Source organism: Vigna unguiculata, chromosome 8 (genome assembly GCF_037176805.1).
Source record: "Vigna unguiculata cultivar grain cowpea cultivar isolate G323 ecotype 2 chromosome 8, ASM3717680v1, whole genome shotgun sequence".
Taxonomy (NCBI): Eukaryota; Viridiplantae; Streptophyta; class Magnoliopsida; order Fabales; family Fabaceae; genus Vigna; species Vigna unguiculata.
In genome coordinates, this window is record NC_140799.1 from 39,444,231 (window position 1) to 39,468,531 (window position 24,301).

General features: G+C 29.5%; 2 protein-coding genes across 9 annotated transcripts; one reads left to right on the forward strand and one right to left on the reverse strand.

The window, feature by feature from the left end:
• Positions 1–8,929: 8,929 nt before the first annotated feature.
• On the reverse strand, positions 8,930–10,922 carry LOC114193198 (Tetratricopeptide repeat (TPR)-like superfamily protein). The gene has a single exon (XM_028082917.2). It carries the CDS (start codon positions 10,898–10,900, stop codon positions 8,963–8,965), a length of 1,938 nt encoding a protein of 645 aa, XP_027938718.2. The 5' UTR covers positions 10,901–10,922; the 3' UTR covers positions 8,930–8,962.
• A 3,467-nt stretch (positions 10,923–14,389) lies between these two features.
• LOC114194686 (uncharacterized) lies at positions 14,390–19,417 on the forward strand. Of its 8 annotated transcripts, none has more exons than XR_003606415.2 (9): positions 14,390–14,694; positions 15,582–15,689; positions 15,778–16,437; positions 16,969–17,045; positions 17,828–18,310; positions 18,404–18,481; positions 18,600–18,688; positions 18,860–18,977; positions 19,109–19,417. XR_003606415.2 is itself a non-coding variant. In XM_028085051.2 (9 exons), exons 1-8 carry the CDS (start codon positions 14,688–14,690, stop codon positions 18,864–18,866), a joined length of 1,509 nt encoding a protein of 502 aa, XP_027940852.1. In that variant the 5' UTR covers positions 14,390–14,687; the 3' UTR covers positions 18,867–18,882; positions 19,109–19,417. The 8 variants fall into 8 exon arrangements, 4 of the variants coding, with proteins under 4 accessions (XP_027940852.1, XP_027940853.1, XP_027940851.1 ...); XR_003606414.2 differs by having other exon boundaries at positions 18,860–18,936; XR_014984167.1 differs by having other exon boundaries at positions 18,863–18,977.
• Positions 19,418–24,301: the final 4,884 nt, after the last annotated feature.

The window sequence follows — 24,301 nt, forward strand, 5'->3', positions numbered from 1 at the left end:
GGTAAAGAAAAAAAAATCTCTAAGTTTTTCTTAAAAACATAAATATATATGTTAAACATAATACTAATATAGTTGTTGTATAGTTGGATTTTTTAAATAAATTTAAAAGACCATTCTAATTATAGTTATCTCGTAAACTAGGTTAAATGTATGAACATTCATACTTACGCAGTTATTATATTTTTAGCCATCTTCACAAATACAAGCAGCCAATTCAAATTTGTATCTATATATAATGGAGTGTACCCAATGTTTTTAATTGTTTTTTATTTTTAATAAAAACATATAACTAGTCGTTTTTTAATTATTAAAATAATTACATTCACATTCGTCATATATTATATTAATCGGTTTTACCTGTTTCAGAAATATTATATCATGTGCCTAATAGAGAAAATCACTTGAAACCCTAAAGGTAGAAAACTTGAGTATAATTTCAGAAAGTCTCGAATGTGTTCATATACCCTTAATTTTAAATGTTAGGAATTCAAGTGTAAATCTAAGTCTCACATTGGTTAAAAATGAAAAAGTAGAATATTATATAAAGATAAAAATCATAAATTCATTGTCTTAAGATTTTAAGTCGAGAATAATGTCAATATCTTATGTAATTAAGCTCAAGTTTGATCGATGTTGTATCTCTCCAATAAAATTTCCTTTATAAACCTAACTGTACTTACATAAATCTTAAAGTTTTCATTAGTTAAAATTGTACATATATTAAAGTCGGTTTATGGAAGAAGTAAAAGTTAATCGAAGGCTATAATTTGTATAAACCATATATTTAGTTATGGAGCTATATTAACTTTTATATATATATATATATATATATATATATATATATATATATATATATATATATATATATATATATATATATATATATTTATTTATTTATTTTTTATGTACAGTGGTTGAAATATCTCAAATTTTTATTTAATATAATTTTTGTTGTAAGAAATGAAAATCCAACTACTCTTTTCATGTTTATGTAAGTATTTATATTAAAAAAATATTCAAACATGATTTAACAGACTTGCATTTACATATATGTATACAAGAAACATAGTTTTAAAGTAAAGTAAATAATCTCAATATCTTAATACTCAAACCAAATTTATATATATATTTAGTTGCCTTTATATTTTAATTTAAATAAATTATTTTAAGTGAAAAAGTATATTAATATTTTAGTAGATAAATTTACATCTAACTCAATTTAAAAAGAAAAGATTGCCTCTTATTTATATATTATATAATCTGACCTCAATTTTAATCAAGTGATTTTCCTTAAACAAAATTTTCAAGTATGACGAATAAAAAAAAAATACCATATTTAATTTTTTGTATCGCATTTGTATATGTAACATTAAAATCAATTAATTATTAAAATATTGAAAAAGAATTATTACTTTTCTATAACATTTTCAACTTATACCGACATTCCAGATTTTTTAAAATTCTACAATTACTCTTTTTTGTTTTAAAAACATTACATTATTTCCTTTTTTTTCTTTTACCACACAAACAACTCTTCAAATTTTAAACCCACTGGGCGCATCTCCTTTTTACTTACCAATGCCCATTTAAAAATCATTGTAATATAAAAACAATGCAATAATGATTTGAAAAACATTTAGAAAATATCAATGTAATTTATTTTTTAATTTTAAAATCTTAATTTAACATTATGTTATAGAACGAAAATACAAATTGATTATTATATAATATTACACCTCTTAGATTTTAAATATCAGAATACTTTTCACTAAACAATAAACCAAGTTCATGTTTTTAAACATCATAAATGATGAGATTAAAAAAAAAAAACTGTTCGTGTTTATGGAACTATCATTCGAGCTTGACTAGTTCATTTTTGGTATTTGTTTATTATCAAATTGTATGTGATTTTAGTTTTGACATTTCTAATAAATATTAGTAAATGCATGTTGGAAAACGTTTAGAACACCATGCTGATTATTTTAATCACTGTTTTCTTACTGATACATAGATTGTTTTGTATTCCCCAAATAATATCAAATGCATGTTTATATTGAAACTAAATTTTTCTTAAACATATTTACCTTTACAAATAAATATTTTCTTCCTTTATTTCTGTACTAAAATTCACAATTATGTATAGAAGTTCGTAAAAGTATTTTTGAAACTATATAATTAAAAACATTTCCTTCGCTATATATATATATATTAAAAAAAAAATACAGTAGAGATTGACATTTTTATTTAACTTTCCATATCACGTACCTGAATTTCTAACTTCAACATATATTTACTGTAATAAAACATGATTAAGGGAAAACAATTGTTAAGAAAGAAGACACTAAACCATGATTATGACTTGTAAGATGAGATTTGTATCCACTTATATACTATAAGTTTTCTATCTCAAATCGATGTGAGACTTCTAACACATCCCTTCACGTTAAGGACATTTCAAGTGTGGGACTAAACACTAATGAGAGGTCCGATAGTGGCCTGTAAAACAATATGTCCAGCAAACAACAAATTTAACTAGGATAAGCTCTAATAATAACTTTGATATCATATTAAGAAGTCAACTTTAAATCTAACCCAATCTCACAAAACTAACTTGTAAGGTGAGTTTTGCATCCACATATATATTTTAAATTGGTCTTTTTTATCTCTAGTCGACGTAGCACTCCAACGATATTAGAAGTGACTAATCAAATTTTTTAATTAAGATTAATGATATTAAAAAATGTAATTTTGTAATTGTGTTTGTGAAAAATGAATTAGTTGATCAATAGTTTCCAAAATCAATTGGATTTGCCTTGCGTTGACCATAAAGGAATGATAAATTCTAAGTAGTTTTGAAAAGAGAGTATATATTCTTCTAGTAGATATCTTATAAAGAAAGTAATCAAAGTGTTGAGGTTAGTTGCACCATTCTTGAATTGCCTTTTCATCACTGTTTAAAGCTTCTTTCTGTTTCTAGATTTCTGAACTAGTTGCAATAAAATTTTGCTCTCAAAGAAAACGTTATTAGTGTAATTTACTAATATCAATGTTGTTTTTTATCCTCCAAACTACAATAGTCTTTGTGATCATGTCACCATGATTAAGAAAATGTAAGAGAAAAGAAAACCCTGCAATTGTGACCTCTAGCATTTGCGATAATCAACCATATTTATAAAAAACAAAGTCTCTTTTAATACTTAATCAACGAAAAACTGAAGATGGACATAGATTTTGGTCTTCAAAAAACTATTGAAAATTTTGCTTTGCGCAATTTCCTGAACTATACACTTTGGTAGTTGATTGTGATGCCTACTTAATTTCCTCTTCAGTCGGTGGAATTAATCAAATCAAATCAGTGACGTAACTTCAAACTAGACTATATCTAATCTTAATATGATTATATGCATAAGATTTCTCATCAAAACTCAAAAGACAAGAAATTCCCAAACAAAACCAAACAAAAAAATAGTTGAGCTGACACCAACATATATACTACTCTCAACCACTGTGGCTACAGCTAAAACTCATCAAACTTTCATAAACATCTGGTTGTTATATTGAAAATCCATTAAGATGGTATATTAGAGTTATCAAAAATCTATTATATCAAAATTTGTTATTTTGTTATTTGTTGTATTTATATTGTGTCACTGACTATTGAACTATTTATTAATATTTAGTTCTATACTCAATAAATAAATATATATATATATATATATATATATATATATATATATATATATATATATATATATATATATATATATATGATGTGAAGATGTTTGTTTAAAATTTTGCATAAATCAAAGATAAGACGAATAAAAAGTATGTAAGCGGGTGTAATTAGATTTAAAATTCATCTCTTAAAAATTGTATATTAATCTTATGATTCTTCTTTTTCAAACACTAAAATATTAAACTTTATATATAATATAGATTTGACCATTTTAAGAGATACATTTATAATGCTTACTAAAAAAAGGAGTGATTAAAAAAAGTTATGATAAAATCAAGTTCATATATAATATTGATTTTTAGGTAATGACAATTATTGTATTTTATCTTCTTTTGAATTCAATTTTACTTAATATAAATGGTAGAGCTTTTGTTATCCAAATCAATGATATGATCTATGTCATTGGTAGATTAATATACTTTTGTTTTTCGGAATTTTTGGTTATGCATTAGTTGAAGTGTGTCATTTAAAATTAACAGCTTGAAAGAAGCAGGGAGTTATAAACAATCTGCATTAGTCAAATGGAAGAAAAAAGAAATAAAAGAACATGTTATCATATTATATATATTATATACTGTCATTTTAACTTCAATAATAATATATGGATAATGAATGAAAACTCTAATAATTAATGTTTTGGTGAAATGACAACATACTTAAGATATTGTTCTTGCATTCTTGTAACTATCAACAACGAGGCACTTCTCATGCTGTCTGGTTTTGTTGTCAAATGTAGCAGTTGTTGCCACTTTTCAACTTTCTTAGGTAACAACTCTTTGCTAAAAGCAATGGTCAAAACACATAATATGAACAAAATTCAATACCAGTAGTTGTTGTCCAAGCCACAATAATTGTTGCTGCAAATATTTATTTTTAAATGCTAAGAATGGTAAAACATGTCATATATATGTTTTGTCAGCTTTTTTAGAGTGGTTTTTAACTTTTTATATGATCAACTTGAATAGATAAAATATCGAGTCAAAGATAGGGAAATTAATGAAAAAAATTAAAGACAATAACTTAGTGTGACTAGATACATGTCTATCCATTTCCACAGTGTATATATATCTTTATATATATGTTTGTGTGTGTAATAGTTCTTCACCATCATCAAGCTATTGACATTTTCCCCTTTAATTGAAAAAGTTTGAAAGTCTCAAAATGTTCATCCAATGAACATCATTAACATCATTGTCAATTTCATCATTAGTCTTAAACCTCTCAGCCGTTATTGTAAACATCATGTGCAGCCGCAGTTTCTGGTTATCTTGTAACATATTTATGGAAGAAAAAAAAAGTGGCTTGTGGGTTGAATTTTATATATATGTGATTAAACTTTTCACTTGCTTGGGCAAAATTGAATTTGTCTTATTGAGCAATTTGGTGGATTGAAATTCTTCTTAATTGGGTCCCCATTCAATGTTTCCAATGCCAAATACAAGTCAATTAGAAACAATTTTCTTGATTTAGTATGCCATATTTAGACATTGCAATAATGATGTCGTTGGATTGAAAGACTAAAATCCCTGTACCCAAACAATGGATTGTTCTTAGCACCTTCTTCATGACAATGGAGGATCCTTTCATCACATAAAACATTTTTTCGTGGATGGGTCAAAGGGGGTGGATTGTGTTTGAACATTTTGTTTCATATATATTTTGGGTTTGATTAGCATAATGCTTTGTGTTTTTCTAATATATTTTGTATAATATGTTAATGTAATTGCTGATATAGATATCTTTTTTAGATTTAGTAATTAAATCAAACTATTAAACTATAAATAATATATTCATTATTTTAAATTTTAAAAAATACATATATTGTTCCAATCATCTTAAATCTGTTAAGGGTTAAAAGAAAAATATATATTTAAATTACTCTTAATCTCAGCTTTTAAGTAAAGTGAACCTCTTAATATTTTCTCGAATAATTGATATTCTAAACAAAATATATATATATATATATATATATATATATATAATTAAATATTTAAAAGACAAATGACACTGTTTACACCATCGAAAAGTAAGTACATTAAGCTGAATTGATGACATGATTTATTTGGTCATAAACCATTTTGATATTGTGGTTTCTTCTAATTTGAAGGCTTATTGAAGACTTGAATCATCATGATATCATCCCACTAAAGAAACTGCAGGTGCATATATATATATATATATATATATATATATATATATATATATATATATATATATATATATATATATAATCAGAAGCGTGATTTGTTTAAGAATCTCAGTATTCAAAGGGACATAATGATGAAAAACTGACATTCATCTTCGCATCTTAATTTGATTAATAATAGAAACTTGGTTGTCTGCGATAGTGTGTTGTGTAAAATGGAATATGGTTTTGGATTGTTTAGACTTCAAGAGGAAGGCAAAGCTGAATTGATCCATTCTTTAAAACAAGATTTGGTCATTACTTTACTACCAAAAATTATATATGCATAATCCATCTTCAACATGAAATTGTAATGGAATGCAGAAAAAAGGAATTAAAAGCCAACAAAAAGCATATTATTTTCTTACATATGACTTATTAGGAGTAGAAATGCAATTTTGGTTCTAGTTTTTCACAAATTAAGATTTTTTACTCAACTTAATTTATTGATTGTGGAGTCAAATTCATCCACCTTTTTCTCATTTACAAGAAATTTTAAAAAATTTATAATCAATTGAAATACTGTAATAGAATCTCAATAGTATTATTGTAATAAAATTAAATTATATGCATGAACAAAAACCCATCTAAGTGGACTACCAAAGATGCATCAATCCAAGAAATTAGAAATCCGTAATGTTGGTCCTTGTTATATAAATTGATGCTTTAAATTTTCTCTTAATTAGATTGTAGACTAAAAATAAAAATGATTAAGGGATGGAGAAAAGAGTTTGATTTTGGGTTTGAGAAGGAAAGAATAATGAAAGGAGTTCTTCTACTTTCTATTTGCAGCCTCACTCTTACTAAGTCCCTCCACTTAATGCATTCATTTCTACTTCAGCCCACAATTCAAACCCAAAATATCTTTGCTGGACTTGTCAAACCAGTCCAATTCTATTCAAGAATTTATTTAATTTTAAGCAATAAATACTTTACTGGCACGGATAAAAGTAAATAACTACAACCAATAATTTTGATGGTTTACATTAAAACTGTAGATGAGGTGTTTCACCTTACAAAGTTATATATATATATATATATATATATATATATATATATATATATATATATATATATATATATATATATATATATATATACAATTTTTTATTGTGATTTAGGTTTTAAATTGCGTAGTTTATTGTAGACAATTATTATAGGTACAATTTTTCCTACATTGACACCTAATCAAAAATACTTTATAAAAGACATCTTCAAAATTAACAAATAAATTCTATAATTTGCTGTTTGCTTTCTAATGGGCTAACCTGCCTCGACCAATTCCATACCATTTCTGCGTATATCTGTCAAATAAACATTGGTATGTGATTGTTGCACTTAATAAACTTCAAACATACATTCGGTGGTGAGCAGTGACCAGTCCCATGCCTACTTGAGAGCTATAAAAAAAATTGCATCAACTCTTCGCATTCTACGCTGCACAATGACTTCAAGGCTTCAATGAAACGGAAACTACAAATTCATAATGTATAGTAATTGAGGAAATTTTGGTATAAATAATCATTTTACTAGGCAAGTTATCAAAGTCTTATAGTTTTCAAAAGAATATGTAAAAGAGTATCATATACAGAGGGAATTACTGGTCAGATTCCATTAATTGTAAACTTCCAATTCAATAGTTGTAATTATTGTGTTGTGTTAATAGACTGTGTTTGAAGCCAAAAAAGACTGAATAATCTACCAATATGGAATTGAAAACAACTTAATCTAAATTATCTATGGTTTCACCTAACGTATCTTCTAATTAATATTCTTGCAACATAATTCTAAAGTTTTCTTATAACAGTTCATTGCTTATAAGGTCTAAAAGAATATTTATCAAATATGAATTCCTTGTATATTACATAAATATTTCTTCATTATGCAGCCATGTTATAAGCAATTAACATATCCAAAATTTATTCCATGTATCGTAACATGCTGAGTGAAATTAATCAAATCTAATCCTAAGAATCATTTTTCAGAATTCTCCTTAGGATTTTAAGTCATGCTCTAATCTATGGACTCTACTGAAATAATCTTAATTAAATCCAATTCTAAAAAACACTTTTCATATTTTTTTCCTTGGAAATTTCAGATCAATTATGGATCCATCACACATATGCAAAAATTAACACCAGATTAAATCACCAACATCAAATATAAGATCACATTAAGCTACAGTAATAATTAACCAAGAAAAAAGACTATTCGATCCCAAAAGAGGAACTCATGGTAAAATAAAATTACCAGGATAAGTAGAGGAGTCGTGTCTGAAGTCATCTGCTACTTCCTTCTTTGATATTCGTGCAACGCTCAAACAACAATGTCACTTGAGGATGCCTAAGAAACCTGCTTGTTGGGCTCTGAAGGTTGCTTTCCTCGTCTCGTTTGAGCGTTGTTTTGAGCAAAGAGAGTTGTCACTAAAATTTGAATTAAATTTTGGTTCCTCTCTTAAACTTAAGCATTGTGTTGTGGCTCAAGAAATGTGCTTGCTCTCTCCAAAACACGTTTAAATCTGTTATACATGGCTCGAGCGCTGGTGTACATCGCTCAAGCGCTAGCTCACTATTTCAATGACCAACATGTAGAGACAGAAGGCTTCTCTTTTCTTAAGCTTGGTTTCTCGCACTCAAGCGAAAACTTTCTCACCTTTCAATTCTTTTATTTTCTGCAAAAAAAAAAAAGTTTAAGAAATATAGCATCAGAAGTTATATTTATATCTGTATCTTGAGAGAAATGAAATCATTCTAATCCAGATAAGTGTATAAACTCATTCAAATTTAATTAAAATTGACACTTATCAATAATAAAGACAAGTGTTTCTTTACTATGTTACAAACCAGGGTGAGAACGTTAATGTTATATGTTAGAGCACACAAGGCATCCATCAGGGTTGCATTTCTTCTGATATGCCGAACCAGGACCAAAGAAAAACATAAGCATGGTCCGTAAATCAATGCTTACAACAAAATGAAGCGAAATTTTCCCATGATAGAAAGTCCAACCTTTAGATAACAAGAGTTGCAACAGTAGAAATCTTAGAATTTGTCATCTGGCACAAAACCCCTTTGCAGCATTTCATCATGGAAACGGAATGCCTCTTTCAGATTGTCTAGAGACACATGCCCATTTATCAATGATGTGTACGTTGATCTATCGGGACTTATACCACTGTCAATCATCTTGCGTAATACCATCTCAGCCTCCCGCATTCTGCCTTGCCTACAATATCCACTAAGAATTGCATTATATGTGATAACATCAGGCAAAAGCCCATGTTCTTCCATGTTATTAAGCAAGACAAAAGCTCTGTCAAAGCTCTCTTCCTTTACAAAACCATTTATAAGAGTATTATATGTAATGCAATCAGGAGAAACTCCTTCTAAAACCATCTTGTTGAAGAAGTCATTCGCCTTCGACATATTGCCAGTCCGCAAATAACCCTTAATAACAGTGTTGCAAGTAACCAAAGTAGGTTTAACACCTTTTTCTACCATTTCATCCCACACCCTGAATGCCTCACCCATAATTCCTAAACTGCAAAACCCATTTATCAAAATGCTAAACGACACATGGTTGGGCAATATCCCCCTACTCACCATATCACACCACAACTCTTTAGCCCTCTCCATTTCACCAATCCTGCAAAATCCATCCATCAAGGTATTATACGTCACAACATCCGGCTTAAGGCTCCTTTGAGTCATCGTCTCAAACAAATCAAGTGCCCTACTCATGTTTCCATCCTTACAATACCCATGAATGAGAGTGGTGAGAGTATAATAATCCGGAAAAACTCCCCTCTCTACCATCTCCTTAAACAACTCATCAGCATCACCGAGCATCTTCCCTTTGCACAACCCATTTAACAGAGTATTATAAGTAACTACATCCATCACACAACCCCGCGCAACCATCTCGTTCCGCACGTTCAACGCCTCAGCCACATTACCATTTCTACAATATCCATCAATAAGAATAGTATAAATCACAGTATCAGCAACCAACCCAGTATCCTTCATCTTCCTAAAATAGTCCAAAGCCTTATCAAAACACCCATTTCTAGAGAACACCCCAATCACAGAACCAAAACTAATCAAATCAGGAACAACCCCACACCTCAACATTTCATCAAACACCTTCTCAACCTCACGAATATCATCCTTCCTACAACTTTCCACAAGCAAGGGATTAAACGAGGCCGCATCAGGACTCAACCCCATCCCCAACATCTCATCCAAAACACTCCTCGCTCTCTCATAATCCCCTTTCTTACACAAACCATTGATAATAGCATTATAAGTAAAAACCCCAGGCTTCAACCCCACACCCCACATTGAGTTCAACAACTCGAAAGCCTCACACACATTCCCCTGTCGGCAATGCGCGTTGATGAGAGTATTATACGTGACAACATCAGACAAAACACCTCTACCCTCCATTTGGGACAAGAAAACCTTAACCTCGTCGAACCTACCCTCTTTACAAAAAGCATTGACCATAATGTTGAGAGTGAAGGCATTAACCGTTGTGCCACTTGCGACGACATCCTCGTACACCGCCCACGCCAAATCGACCCATCCCACTTTCACCAACGCGCCGAGTAGCGCGTTGGAGGCGTTGATGGAGACGGCGAAGCCGCGCTGCCTCAGCAAGCGGAAGGCTTCGGAAGCTTCTCGAAGCTTCCGTGCCTGGACGTAGGTTCTTATGAGTAAATCGAAAACGATGGCGTTTGTGTGAGAGTGAGAAGAAGGGGCGAGAAGGGAATCGATGAGGTGGGGACGTGAAACGCCGCGTTTTCTGATCATTCGGAGAAGGAGAGCCTGAGCTTCTGGAAGGTTCCCGGTGCGAAGGAGGTGGTGGAGCGTGGGATTGGTACCCGCGTGGATGAAGTTGCGATGGCATTGAGCTACTTTGAACGCTGAAGGTCTGAGAATGCACGCGAGTAGCTTCTGCGTGAACACTGTCTTCGCCATTGATGCAAAATGGGAACGTCACAGAATATTTTTATTGTATTAAAGTTTTAAATTATGATAAATTTGAAAAGTTTTTATTGAATTTTTATGATTTATTAAGTCATTAAAAATAAAAATAAAAATAAAAAATAATTGAGTTTTTACTTTACTTAATTCTCATCTTATCCAATTTTATAATTTTACAATTTTTAAAATAAAAAACCTCAACTAATTATTTTTAGCTTCTATATTTCTTTGACAAAACTTCTCTTCATCGATAAACTTCTCATGCAAATCTTCTCATACTTCTTCCTCCCACCATTAGAACCATTAGAATCAAATTTGAGGTGCTTTCACACAACCAACTTTTCATTTGATGGCAACTTTGGTATTCTACAACCTCTAAAGTGTCAACAACCTATATTACTAGAATCTTACATGAAAAATTGTTCTAATCACATATTTTTAATAAAAAATCTCAACTGTTAGAGTGAAGAATTACATGTATAAGACTTATTGTCAAAATTTTAACTTGATTTGACGGTTAGCGGAACGGGAATCCTATTTTCCCAATATGAGTCATACCAAGAAAACAAGGTGACGTCTGATGCTAGGAAAGTGGCATACGGCGTTGCAACCCCCTATAACCCATTGATTTAAGCACGTTTGTGGTCCAAAAGTGATGCATAATGCTCTCAAGTTACTGACCACTATCTAAGTGGCACCTAACCCTCCCAAGTTAGTGACCATTGTCTAAGTAGCACCCGACGCAACTGCAATGACGCCTAACAGTGTATTAGAAATTTAAACTCTATTTTTGAGTTTTGATTAAGTAATTTGACACTTCTTGAGTTAATCCCTACTTAACAAACATCATAATACTTTTCAAATTCATGTTCTTAACTTAGGGAGTGTCAAATCCAGTCAATTCAAATATCTCAGAGGATATTCTTAGCCACAATAAAACATTGTTTTCATGCTTATCACAACAAAAATGTAAAATTCACTACACTTAGTATATTTAACAATCAATATCACAAACCACAACAAGCAATGATTCAAAATTCATATTTTCACAACACCCAAATTACAATTGAGAAATAAAATGATTACAGCATATAAGAGCTAAAATCAATTTCCCTCACCTCAGAGAAAATCATACACCTTCCCACGCCTTCAACTCCCATAAAACCTAACTACACCTACATAAAGACCAAATCAATTATTTGAGGACAACACTAAAAACACCAACATGCATCAACGTGCAAGGACACATTTGGGTTGGAGTTGGATCACATGCAACTCATACAACTCAAGGCAACCAAAAATTTCAACTTTAACTATAAAATAAGAGGTAGAATGGAAACTTACTCTATTCACGATTTCAATAAGTGTACTTTGCAATGTTCTTCGCGATGATTGCAAAGGTAACCTTTGATCAAAAAGAATACGAAATTTATCAAAGGAGGAGGCTCCTTAAAGAAGATGAACACTACATTTATGTTTTGTAAAGTAAGTTTTTTTTTTTTAAGATTTTAAAAATAATAAAATAATTACAAAATTATTGAATTATAAAATTATAGAACTACATATTTACATTACAAAATTATAAAACTATCAAACTATCAATTGTAAAAATATAAATTTATGAAATGACAAACTTATAAAATTATGAAATTAGTAAATTAGTATAAAAATTAACTAAGGAGAAAGTAAAAATCACTTCATTCACTTAATCATTATCTCACCTAATTAACACAACAATTTATTTAAAAAATAAAATAAAACTCGATAAACTACAAAAATTAATTTGGAGACTTAATTTGAAGTTCTCCAACTAAGAACTTAAAATTTAATTAAATTTATTAAAAAAAATATAACAATGAATTCAAGATAAATTCAAAATCTAATAAATAAATTTCAATAAAATAAAAAATATTTAAATAAATAAAATGATGCATAAACATATTACCATAATATTTCAATGAAAATACTTATTAATCTCTCAGATTTATAAATTTATAGATATAAAGACTCTCTATCTTCTTTCTTAAAAAAAAAAAAAAGAAAAACTGCATAAGTATGTGAAGTGCAACAAAATTTCATAGCCCAACAATGTTTTTTAGTTTGATGTTAATGTTATGTTCTTGCCTCTTTTTTTAGTTTGGTACAAATTAAATGATGGTGGTTAGATGTAACATCTACTTCTATTCCTACTAATTTCCATTTCATGAATTTTAATAACGATTTATGTGCTAAATAGATTAAATACTGAAAAGGTGAAAAATAATTATTAGGTTATCTTGTTCCATACACACACTTAATATTAGTTTTTACTTTGCTTTATATTTATTTACACTTTGTAATAATAAAACTGTAAACATGTTTTTAATACGTTTTTTATTAAAAAAAACAGATGAAAATTGAAAGAATCTAATGTTTCTCACAAGTATAACGTAAAAAACAAAACAACGCAACACTTTCGTAAAGAAATAAATACATAAATAATTGCATCTAATTTTTATTTTATCTCTATATTTTTACTATATCTATGTCATGTGTTAAGTTTGCAAAACATGTAGAAATATACATTTCTATTGTTAAATGCATGTAGCATTCGCGTACTAACCATTTTGCATTAAATAATGAAATATTTTTATACACAATTTAAATTCAAGCTTTATATTCATTTACAACAATAATCCATCACAATATCACAATAGTAAAATAAATCTTAGTATAATTTTCACATTTTATTAATCTAGTTGACTCTTTCACTATACATTAACAATTATGCTTTCTTTTTTCTATTAATCTTCCTCGATGGAATGAGGTTCACCAACGTATTCAAATCGAATTTTAGAGAAAGGTAATTTTAACCTTTCAATTTTCATCATCAGTTTGAATTCATTTCCGAAAAAAATAATAATAATAAAAAATCAAACTTCAAAGTTGAAATTAATTATGTGAACAGATTAATTGGATTAAAATGATTTGACCCAGTTATGTATCCATATTACAAAATCATAAAAATACATAATTTATCCTACAAATCCGTAGATAATTTCAATGTTAGAAAAACAACATTTCATAGTTTAATTAAGTTACACCAACTAAATATTAACAAAACTGAAAAAAACCATAAAAATTCATATAAAATATTAGTAGTAAGAAGAATATATCACTAAACTGGTTCTGTTGATTAAGTTTATGAATCACAGATGATCCATTATCATTGCATTTAGTCTCTTTTTACTTTCATAATTTATATAACTTTTTTTTTTACTTTCATATCGATGGAGTTGATCTAAATAAATAAATATCATAATTTTTTTAGCATTAATGTTGTGATATCTATACTTACAAGCAACAAATGTATGTAATTTTAATTGTTTATATGATTAAAAGAACATGCTTTATAATTGTTTGAAATGCATTTTACTTTATATAGTGAGGTAAATCTGATTTATTTATTGATTTGATTATTTATTTCGTAAGAATGCAAAGATTGTTAGAAGAAGCAAGCAAAGAAAATCCGACATAAGACGAATTGAATTTGTTTCTTCTCGCTTTGTCTTTCCACCTTCACCAGAAGCTCCTTTCTCTGTTCCTAAGCGGAGTTAGGGGGTCAAATTGAAAACGTATCCAGTTACAAACAACATAAGTTTTTGTTTTTGTTTTTGTTAATGTCCTTGCATTCTCTTTTCCTTTCCCGCAAGCGGGTCCTCGCTTTTCTCACAAGCCACTCAACAAAATCCGCCCCTAAACTTTAACAGAGGATCATTCTTCAACGCAATTCCTCACCCCAATGGAAGGTATTGTGTTTCTGTTATACTTTGGCGCCTTATCACAGATTTCGGTCTTCGATTTTGTGCTTCATTTTTCTCAGATTACTCCAATTTCCATGCTTTGGAAATTGATTGTTGGGACCCGGAACTCGGGTTGTTTGCATTAGGTTGTTGTAATGGTGGGTGTGCCTCCAAGCTCTTCAATTTGGGGTATTTGGGGTCTGGAAAAGTGAGTCAAACTGAAGGGTTCAAATGGGGTTTGATTGATTTTGATCACAGTTGAAATTTAGTACTTGATGTCTTCATACATTATTCTCTTCCATGTTTTCTTTTTGTATGGATTGGGGAAGTTTTACTTTTCTCTTTCGATGACCATGAATTGGTGTCTACTGTTGGATCTACTTTCCGTGAGGAACGTTTGGAGTTAGGCTTTGTTGTTGTTGTTCTTGATCTTCTTTTTCTTCTTTCACTTGCACTTGGTCTTGATTGGCACAAATCGTGGGTTCTCTGTAAAAGACCTTTGAGATTATAAATTTGGTTGAAATTTATTAAAGTTTGGAAAACTTTGAAAGAATGAGGAGCAGGTAACTGGCCAGTTTTGAGTCACTTCTTGGTTCAATTTTTTAGGAAAGAAAAGAAACCTTTTGGTTCTTATAATCTTATCAACATTTCACACGAGTAACTTAACTTCAATTCCACTGTATGCATCCTTTTCCATGCTGCCATAACTGTTCGGCACTTCAGTATAATATAGTTGTATGTTTGAATTCCATGACATTTGTGAATCAATTTGAGCAGTTAATATTGCATAAGATGCTTCTTGATTGTTTTGTCTGGCATATATTGTTGTAGTTACATTTTTCCTTCCAACACAACACATGTACTAAACTTCCCGAATTTCTGTTGGTGTTCAGAATCAAGTGAACTGCAATCAGAAGAAAATAAAGTCTCCAATGAGAAAAATAAGAAAAGAAAGCTGAAAACACCAGCCCAACTTACGGCCTTGGAGAAATTTTATGATGGTAAGAATACTCTCTTGTCATACATATACGTTAATGCATTTGCAAAGTGGTAGTTTTTGAGGAATTTCCTTTTTTACTTTTGTTTCAGAGCACAAGTACCCCACAGAGGAAATGAAAGTAGAGCTTGCTGAGGAGTTAGGATTGACAGAAAAGCAAATATCTGGATGGTTTTGCCACAGAAGGTTAAAGGATAAAAGATTGATGAAAGACGAAGCGGTTGCTAATGGGCGACAAGATCGTTCAAGTGGTGTCATCCAGGATCGCGGCAGTGGACTTGGGCAAGATTCTTGTGGAAGCAGTAAACATGCTGATTACAGGTATCTGGATGCTAAGGAGGTTGAGAGCCATGGCTTCTACAACAACGAAATATCTGTTGCAGACATGACACAAAGACGAAGGAACCATTACCTTGAAAATGTTAGTGGAGTGGATGACACATCATCTGAGAGCAGCTCTTTCTTGCAAGAAAGGGCTTTTGCTCAAGGTCAGGATCCATATGATATGGACCCTTCTAGACATCTTACACCTAACGGAGCTCTTCCACCCCTGAATCCCAAAGGTGCAGTTAACCTTGGATACAAACCATCAGGATATTTGAAATTGAAGGGTGAGATAGAACATGCAGCTATCACTGCTGTTAAGAAACAACTAGGAAGGCATTATGAGGAAGATGGTCCGCTACTCGGTATAGAATTTGATCCGCCTCCTCCGGGGGCCTTTGAGTGCCAAACTGAAGATCCAGCTAATGGTATGTTGCACCATGTTCTATTCTCCCCATTTTTTAAGTGATGTATCATCAGTTAATTTTGTAAGATTGATGGTGTTGAAACTAAAACAATGCAATTTTCCATTTTGGGTTAAAGGAATGTGTTATTGTCTGTTACAAATCAAATCGTGAAAAAAAAATGGAGCATGAAGCATTATTTTTTTGTCATTGGCATTGAATGCTTGAAGATAGAGTTGGGTGTGTAGGGGATGGATTTTTCTGCAACAGTAAATAATTTGAAAATTGGAAAGCTTGTTCCTAAAGATTGGTGCTGCATTTCAATATTCATAACACATGGCCTTTGTATGTTAATATGTGTGCGGTGTGCTATTTGCTTGTTTAGGTCAAGATAGTTTCTTTTTGCTCCTTTGGATGCTTTACTAGAAATATTCCATCTTAGCTACGGTGTGAGGTTTTATTTCTCTCGTTACTTCTTGACCATTTTCTAAATGCATTGAGTCATTTTAAGAATAGATTGATTCCTACCTTACAATCTATTGGGTGTTATGGCAGAACCATTTTGTGTAGCAAATGCTCCGGTTCTGAATTCTCCAGAAATCTCTGCTGCAAAAAAACCCAATCTTAGCTCTGTAAGTGACCTTTCTAATGCATTTATTTTATGAGTTTAGTAATTAATAATTTTTCTTTAAATCATTCAATTCATCTTTGAAAAATTAGACAGTGACATAATTATTTGTGTTCTGACTTTTTGACTATTGAAATTTATGACATTATTCAAAACCATCTCTCTTTGAAACAATTACTTACAGTTGTATTTATACCCATATAACCAATATTTGATAGCCATAAGTGCCTCTTGTTGCCAAGTCTTGCATCCTGTCACCAACTCCTGACCAGAATTTTCTGTTTAATCTCTCTCTTTTTAACATTTTGGAATTCTTCAAAAGTGGCTGGGAAAATGGAATGGTTTAGGCTTTAATGGCTCCAACATGGATAGGGGCTCCAGAACACAAGTAATGTCCAAAATATATGATACGGCAGCATCTCTGATATATTTAATCAACTTGACGAAAATCTCAATTGAGAGTTAAGATTTATATAATTCACACTACCAAAACAAATTTGTTACAGTTTCCCTGTAATATCACCTTTCACAATAGAATTCTAAATAGTTACAATAAACCAGAAAATATATCTTAGTAGTTACAATAACAAGTTAAATCTAATGGATTGGAGTGATTATTCCCTTTACCAGTAAACTAGTCATTTGGTGTTTGTTGTAGTGTGAGACCAAAATGGAACTAATAGAATAGCTTACTGACAAAAATGATCTTGGATTTAAACATAGCATTCATTATGTGATACATATATCCATGCTTTCTTACTCTCTTTTTTACCTGGGCATTTGCAGAGATATGATTCGCATTATACTAAATTTAATTCCCAAGATTTGCATATGGAAGGAGCTGACTTTGGCTCCTTGCATGAATCTGATTTCCAGGATAAACAAGATAAGAAAGCCCGTCAGAATATAAAACAAAGGCAACCTTACCACGGTTACAACACCCATGTTTCTGGAAGGAACCCTTTCCCTGATTTGTATGAAGATTCTACTGGAGAAGCATCTGGCTATAACAGTGCTAAGAATCATAGAATGAGCACTAAGCATGGGGTTGAGGGGATGCGATCTGATTCTGCTTCTAACCACAGTGATCACTTTGAGGAGAAGCTTGCGATTAAGCCGAAAGACTTGATGCTGCATGGTTATGATAAGATCAATCCAAAGAGAATACAAAAGAGTGGACATGTTAAATCTAAACCTTCTAGTTCAATCCGTAACTCCCGTGTTCCCATGGATACTGAAGAAAGGGGATTATCTGCTAGGATGGCAAAGGTTCATCAACATATTTGCACTTTCTCTGTGTATATTTGTAATGATCAATTTATCCTGCTTACAGATGGTTTAAAAGGCTAATATTTTATGCAGGAAGAGATGTTTAAGCTGGACCAGAAAGCAAAGAACACATACCGCGATGTAGATGGGAGGCTTTCAAATGAAATCCTGGTTAGTTTTAGATGTCTGAACTTTCCTTCTGGAATGTGATTATTTGATTTCCTAATGAGTTCACTCCCCTTCTTCCTTCCATGCATGTATCTGATGTTTTGCTTTACTGTGTGTATAGGTTGCAAAGAGAGCTAAAGTTGACATGCTTCAACAATACCATGTGAAACCATCACCTGTTGCTGAGATGGAGCAAAGGAAAATTCACAGGTGGGTATTTCATCATGTTTTGTTTTTGGAATTTAGATTCTCTGTTGGATTTTTCTATACTGTTCCTCTGCTGTGTTTTCAAAATACACTAATTTACACTAATTTTGATGTTTAAAAATATATACATTTTTTTTTTTGTAAATACCAACAGCAGTATATTTTAATGTTCAGCAGATGACAGCACCAAAAGCCGAGTAAAGAATCTGAACTCTTGTTTTTCTCTCCCATGACAATATATGATCACCCAGGTCCTCAATATTTTGTTTAGATCATGTGCATGTTTGTTTAGGTAGTGTTTGTCTTAAACCTTTTTTGAGTTTCTCTTTTTTAAAAGGTTAGGCCTAAAATAACTTTGTAGAAAGAAAGGCTTTTAAACACAAAAGTAGCCTTTTTCTAATGGCATTGTGTATGAATATGCAGATCTGCTGCAGAGATGCCTTCTAGCTTTAGTGAGGATGAAACTGCTGAAACCAGTTCCTCACTAGATTATTAGATGCTGTTCATAGATGGTAACAAGTGTGAGGGTTTTTGTCTTAAGCCATTGGGTATGTACATTCTAAAACGACACATACGTTTTCCTTTAACATGGAAACCACTGTTTCTGACAGCAATAGCAGTGACTCCATTTATTGTTCTTTGTGCTCGCCTATTTTGCCTTTGTAAAAAAAAATGAAAAATGAATTACGCCCCCCATGTTATTTTTTTCATGTAAAATCTCATTTTCTGAAAGCTCCTTGTGGTTGATTAAATTCCAGCTGATACATTTGTTATTTGTGTTTTACTGGTTTAATTATGATGGTAGTGCGTTTGATATGCTAATTTGATCCATTGATTGGTAGTTTAAAAATGCCAACTTCTACTTTTTGCTTTAACAATCTGTGTTTCATTAGTTCTGTATTAATTTAAAATGATGTAATTTAGTTATTGATTTTGTTAGTTTTTTGTAATTAATGGGTCTTGGGTTAGTCTGTGATGACTTTAAATGGGGTAGAGTCAACTTGTAAACGTGTGTATATATATTATTTTAATTATAAATTTTGGTATGCATATTTTATAAACATATGTTATTATTTACTTTCCTGAATACTTTTGTTGTTTTTTGACTTGTAAATAGTTTTTATCCTTTTTATTCGTAAATACTTTTTTTTTGGTGGATAATATTCAGAAAAACCATTCCATTTCAAGTTGGGAGATGATTTTGTTAGTCTTTTTTATTTTGGGCTTTTCGTTTGTGAATTAGTAGTGTTCTTGGTCTGACATAAACAATAAAATCATAACTCAAATATTATTTTCTTCCTGCACTCTATGCAAATCACTTTACATTATTTGTTATCATAAAAAATTAATTCAAATATAACCAAACATTTACAATTATAAATTTTTTTCATACGATTTTTCATTATTAATATTATAAAAGAAAAAAATATCTATCTAACCAAACAATTATAAACTATTAATCTATTATCTGACTGCGCATTCTAGGTTTTTTTTTTTCATAAAATTCATTTAAGTGAAATATCTTTTAATCACTGAGGTTCTCAGACAAAATCAAAGTTAATTTTAAAAGTAAATGTATCATTGAATACATAACATATTTTCTAATTTTCGATAACATTTTAGAATGATTACCAGAAATGAACTTTGGAATATATCCACGGGACCAAACATATACGATAAATGATGGATAAAACTCAGGTACATTTGTGTCATTAATTCATTATATATTATGTTAAGAATATAACTGTAAATCTAACTTTCACATTGAATATAAATAAAAAATACAAGAAAGAAAATCTATAAAAGTTACGAATTAAGAAAAAAATGTAAATCACTTATATATATGAATTGAGTTCGTATCTTATTAATATTATTAATATTGTACCACTCCAATAAATTTGGTACTGAAAATACCCATCAATTTAGTACTAGAGAGAGAAAAAACAATGAAAATTAGAAAAGGTGTGGTGCATCTTCCAATGTACAAATGTGTATGTTGTTTTGTGTGAATTGGTTCTCACCCTTTGGATTTTCTTTGCAGCTGTGACCAAAACCTAGTACCATGGAAACATGGCTAAGAAACATTTTAATGATGTGTGTTTTTAAGTAGTGTACTTGCACGTTCTTTATTTTAGCCATTAAGACACCAATAAATACCATGAGAATACAACACGTAAGAAAGGTAGCATGTGAAGAGGGTTTCATCAATTTTAACAAACCTGCGTTTTCTTTTCCACTACGATGTTTGCACATCAAACAAAGATTTCGTGTACACTATTATTACACCTTCTTAAATCTAATTTGCTAAATTAAGTTCATAAATTAAGTAACAAGAATTATTATGTCATATATAAATAGACTGAGTTCCTATTATATAACTTTATTAGAGTGTTGATAAAAAAAATATAATTTTATTAGAGTGACAAACTCAACAGAGGTAGTATCATATATTTGAGTTTAATTTGATGCATGAATGTTTTATATTACTTTATAAACAAATTTAATGAAATTGAATTTACCATATAAAGTCATTTATTGAAATTAAATATAAGTTTAAAAATTGCAAGGTACTATGAATGTGAGGCTGGAACATGAAAGTATACTAAAAGATAGTTTCTCTTTAATAATTGGTGTGCAAGGACCACTGTTAGGCATGCAGAATAAACCCTTATAATAGTTGTGCTTAAAAGAAGAGCACCATATATATAATTCAAACATTGGATCAATGTTAGGTTCTCTCTCCCATATAGGTCAAATTTGATAAATAACCTTTTTAAAGCTTTGGTCCACATCACAAAATAATTCAAAACTCAAAACATTCAATTTCAAATTTATATAATCATATAAATCTTAATACTTTTTATTCATTATAGAAGGAAAAATGTATAAAAATATTAGTGGGTAGTGTTATACATCATAATCAAATAGATTGTACTAATTGAGTTTACTATTATTAGATTAGTTATACAATTGAAGTAATGCATACCCATCTTAAGTTGAATTAGTATTAGGTTAAAATGACTTTAATCGAATTTGTAAACTATATAATGTGCAAGGTATTATACTATTAGGGTATAAAGCAATAGCATGATTCAACTTATGTTTCATTAATCATTACATGCATATATAATTAAATTTTAATAAATTAATAATGTCCAAATCTCTTCAACAGGTCATACATGTAACTTTTTACAGAGGGTGGTACTCAATTTTATGGTTAAAAATTACAAATATTTATTCTTGTTCTTATTTTAATAAATACAAAAATATTACAAGTAAAATATATATACATCACACAAAAAGCTTTTACAAAACATATTTATTGGCTATTAGTTCATTTTAAATTTATAGTGTTATATTCAAATATAGTTAGTAGTTCAGCTCGACTTCGACTATTAATTAATCAAAATCAAATAGTTCAAAATAAATAGATATAAAAAATCTGCAAAAGAAATCATTTCTAATTGCTTTTCAACTTTTTAATATTTTTTTATAATATCTTGCTGATTAATACTACTAATTATGGTTCTTAATACACTAATAAGTGACCGTGATTTAGCTTGTGAAATTCGAACCAAAGTTGAATTTGAATTTTTTATTGAGTTTTTATGTGTTATTCCTCTACTGTACCTTCATAATATATATTAATTATCACTAATTTTAATATTTTAAAATATATTTAAAAAATATTTAAAATACTAATATAGTGCATTTTAATGTTCAATAGAAAGAAAAAAAAATAGAGAATAACACCAAAGTTATTAACAATATCAAATCATTTAAAGATAAATTTAAAATTATTTAAATTTGGTCTTATATACTAATTAAAACATTCCAAATTCTATACGCAATATCCTTTCAACATAATAATAGATTTCGTGACCAAACCTTTTTGTTCATGTGGGTTAAAGGCAAGATGGTCCAAGCCTGTTGTAATTTTATTCAAACTTGAGAAAAGCTTAAAAGTTTTTTTTTTTTTTTAATTTCAAAAGTAACAAATCTTTACTTCTATTGGAATTCATATAAAATAAACTTACATATAAACAAAGTAAGATTTAGTTTATCGAATAGGTGGTTTCATTTTGTTCTATCGATGGAGAAGTTTTGTCATAAATATCTATAAATATAATATTTTTGATAGAGAAAATTAGGTTGAAAAAGTGTTGATAGGAGAATATTAAATGGATGAAAAAACTGATATATATGAATGAAGTGTGGACAATTAGAAGCACTTGAGGTAGGTATAGGGGACCATGAAGTTTGAGTTGTGGCTAAGGGCAACTTTTCCAAAAAAGTGTAGGAGAGGAGTGGACACTTGTGTTGGTCTCAATCACTCACAAGGGTTGGAGGGACAAGTGCCATTGCCAAGGATATCATACAATTTTTTATCGATTGGTTTTTTATCGATCGAGATAATATTGTTATGATTAATTATTGTATTTGAAGTATTGTTTATTTTAAAATTTAAAATATTTTTATTTTAAAATGATTAAAGAGATAAACATATATTTAATCTGTTATTCGTCTTAATATTTAAATAAAACCGGCTCACGATCGAAATGAACGAAATATACGAAATACTTGTTTTAGGTCTAAAAAAATAGGCTTTAAAAAACAATTTATATTAATTGCTTTAGGCCTTCAAGAAAAAAAAATGTCTCATATTTTCCTTAGTATTAATTATTTTAGGCCTTCAAGAATAAAAGTCTAATTTTTTTAGTACTAATTACTGGTCTTTAAGAAAAAAAATCCAAAAAAATAAAATTATGATAAAAAAATTCATTATACAGGTTGTTTTAGGTATTCTAAACTCTTAAATTGTTCTTGTCTATGTATAAGTAATACAGTGTACCATAACAATTTAAAATGTTAGCAGAAGAATAATATTAAAAAAAAAATAGAATTTTTTTTACTTAGTTTTGGTAGTTACTCATTTCTTCCCTCAATGTCATTGGTGGTTTCTAAATGTTTCCACTGCAAGATTTTTCATATTTTCTTAGTTTCTTCACTTTAGTTGCTTGCTTGTGATGTGTGTGGAGATAAATAACTTGACACACATGAAGCTCATCTCATGAAAGAATGGTGAAAGCAACCCAACTTAATTAATTCAAAAAAGTAATGGGACCAAGGTGAGATTTATGATAACAACCTCTCATTGTGCTTTCACTCTTTATATAAGCTCAAGGTCACACTTTATTTTATGTTACTTTCATTATATCACATTATATATTTTGTTTCCAATACACACATCTCATGTTTATTGTTTCACTTGATGTTAATATTATTATTGTTTAATAAAATAGTTTTATAGAATTCACACTTTATTAGTCTTATTTAAATCTTAATATTTTTAATATTTTAGAAATATTTTCTTATTTTTATAATTTAAAGATTTTTTTAGAATTCAAAATTGTAAATTTTGTACCATGTCAACGTATTTCAATAAACATATTTTACAAAAATAATTATTTTAAATTTATTTGTTTAAATATAATTTTTATACTGAAAATATTACACATCCTTAATGGCGAATTATATGTCTTGTTTATTAAGTTGATAGTTAACAAAATATACCGAGTTAAAAATATAAATTTCTGATCTAAAGTAAACTAAAAC

Coding starts and splice junctions, on each gene's coding strand:
- LOC114193198 (XM_028082917.2), bottom strand. CDS start 10,900: ATGGCGAAGACAGTGTTCACGCAGAAGCTACTCGCGTGCATTCTCAGA.
- LOC114194686 (XM_028085050.2), top strand. Junction 16,438..16,968: donor AACTGAAGATCCAGCTAATG/GTATGTTGCACC, acceptor GTGTTATGGCAG/AACCATTTTGTGTAGCAAAT. Junction 18,482..18,599: donor GGCTTTCAAATGAAATCCTG/GTTAGTTTTAGA, acceptor CTGTGTGTATAG/GTTGCAAAGAGAGCTAAAGT.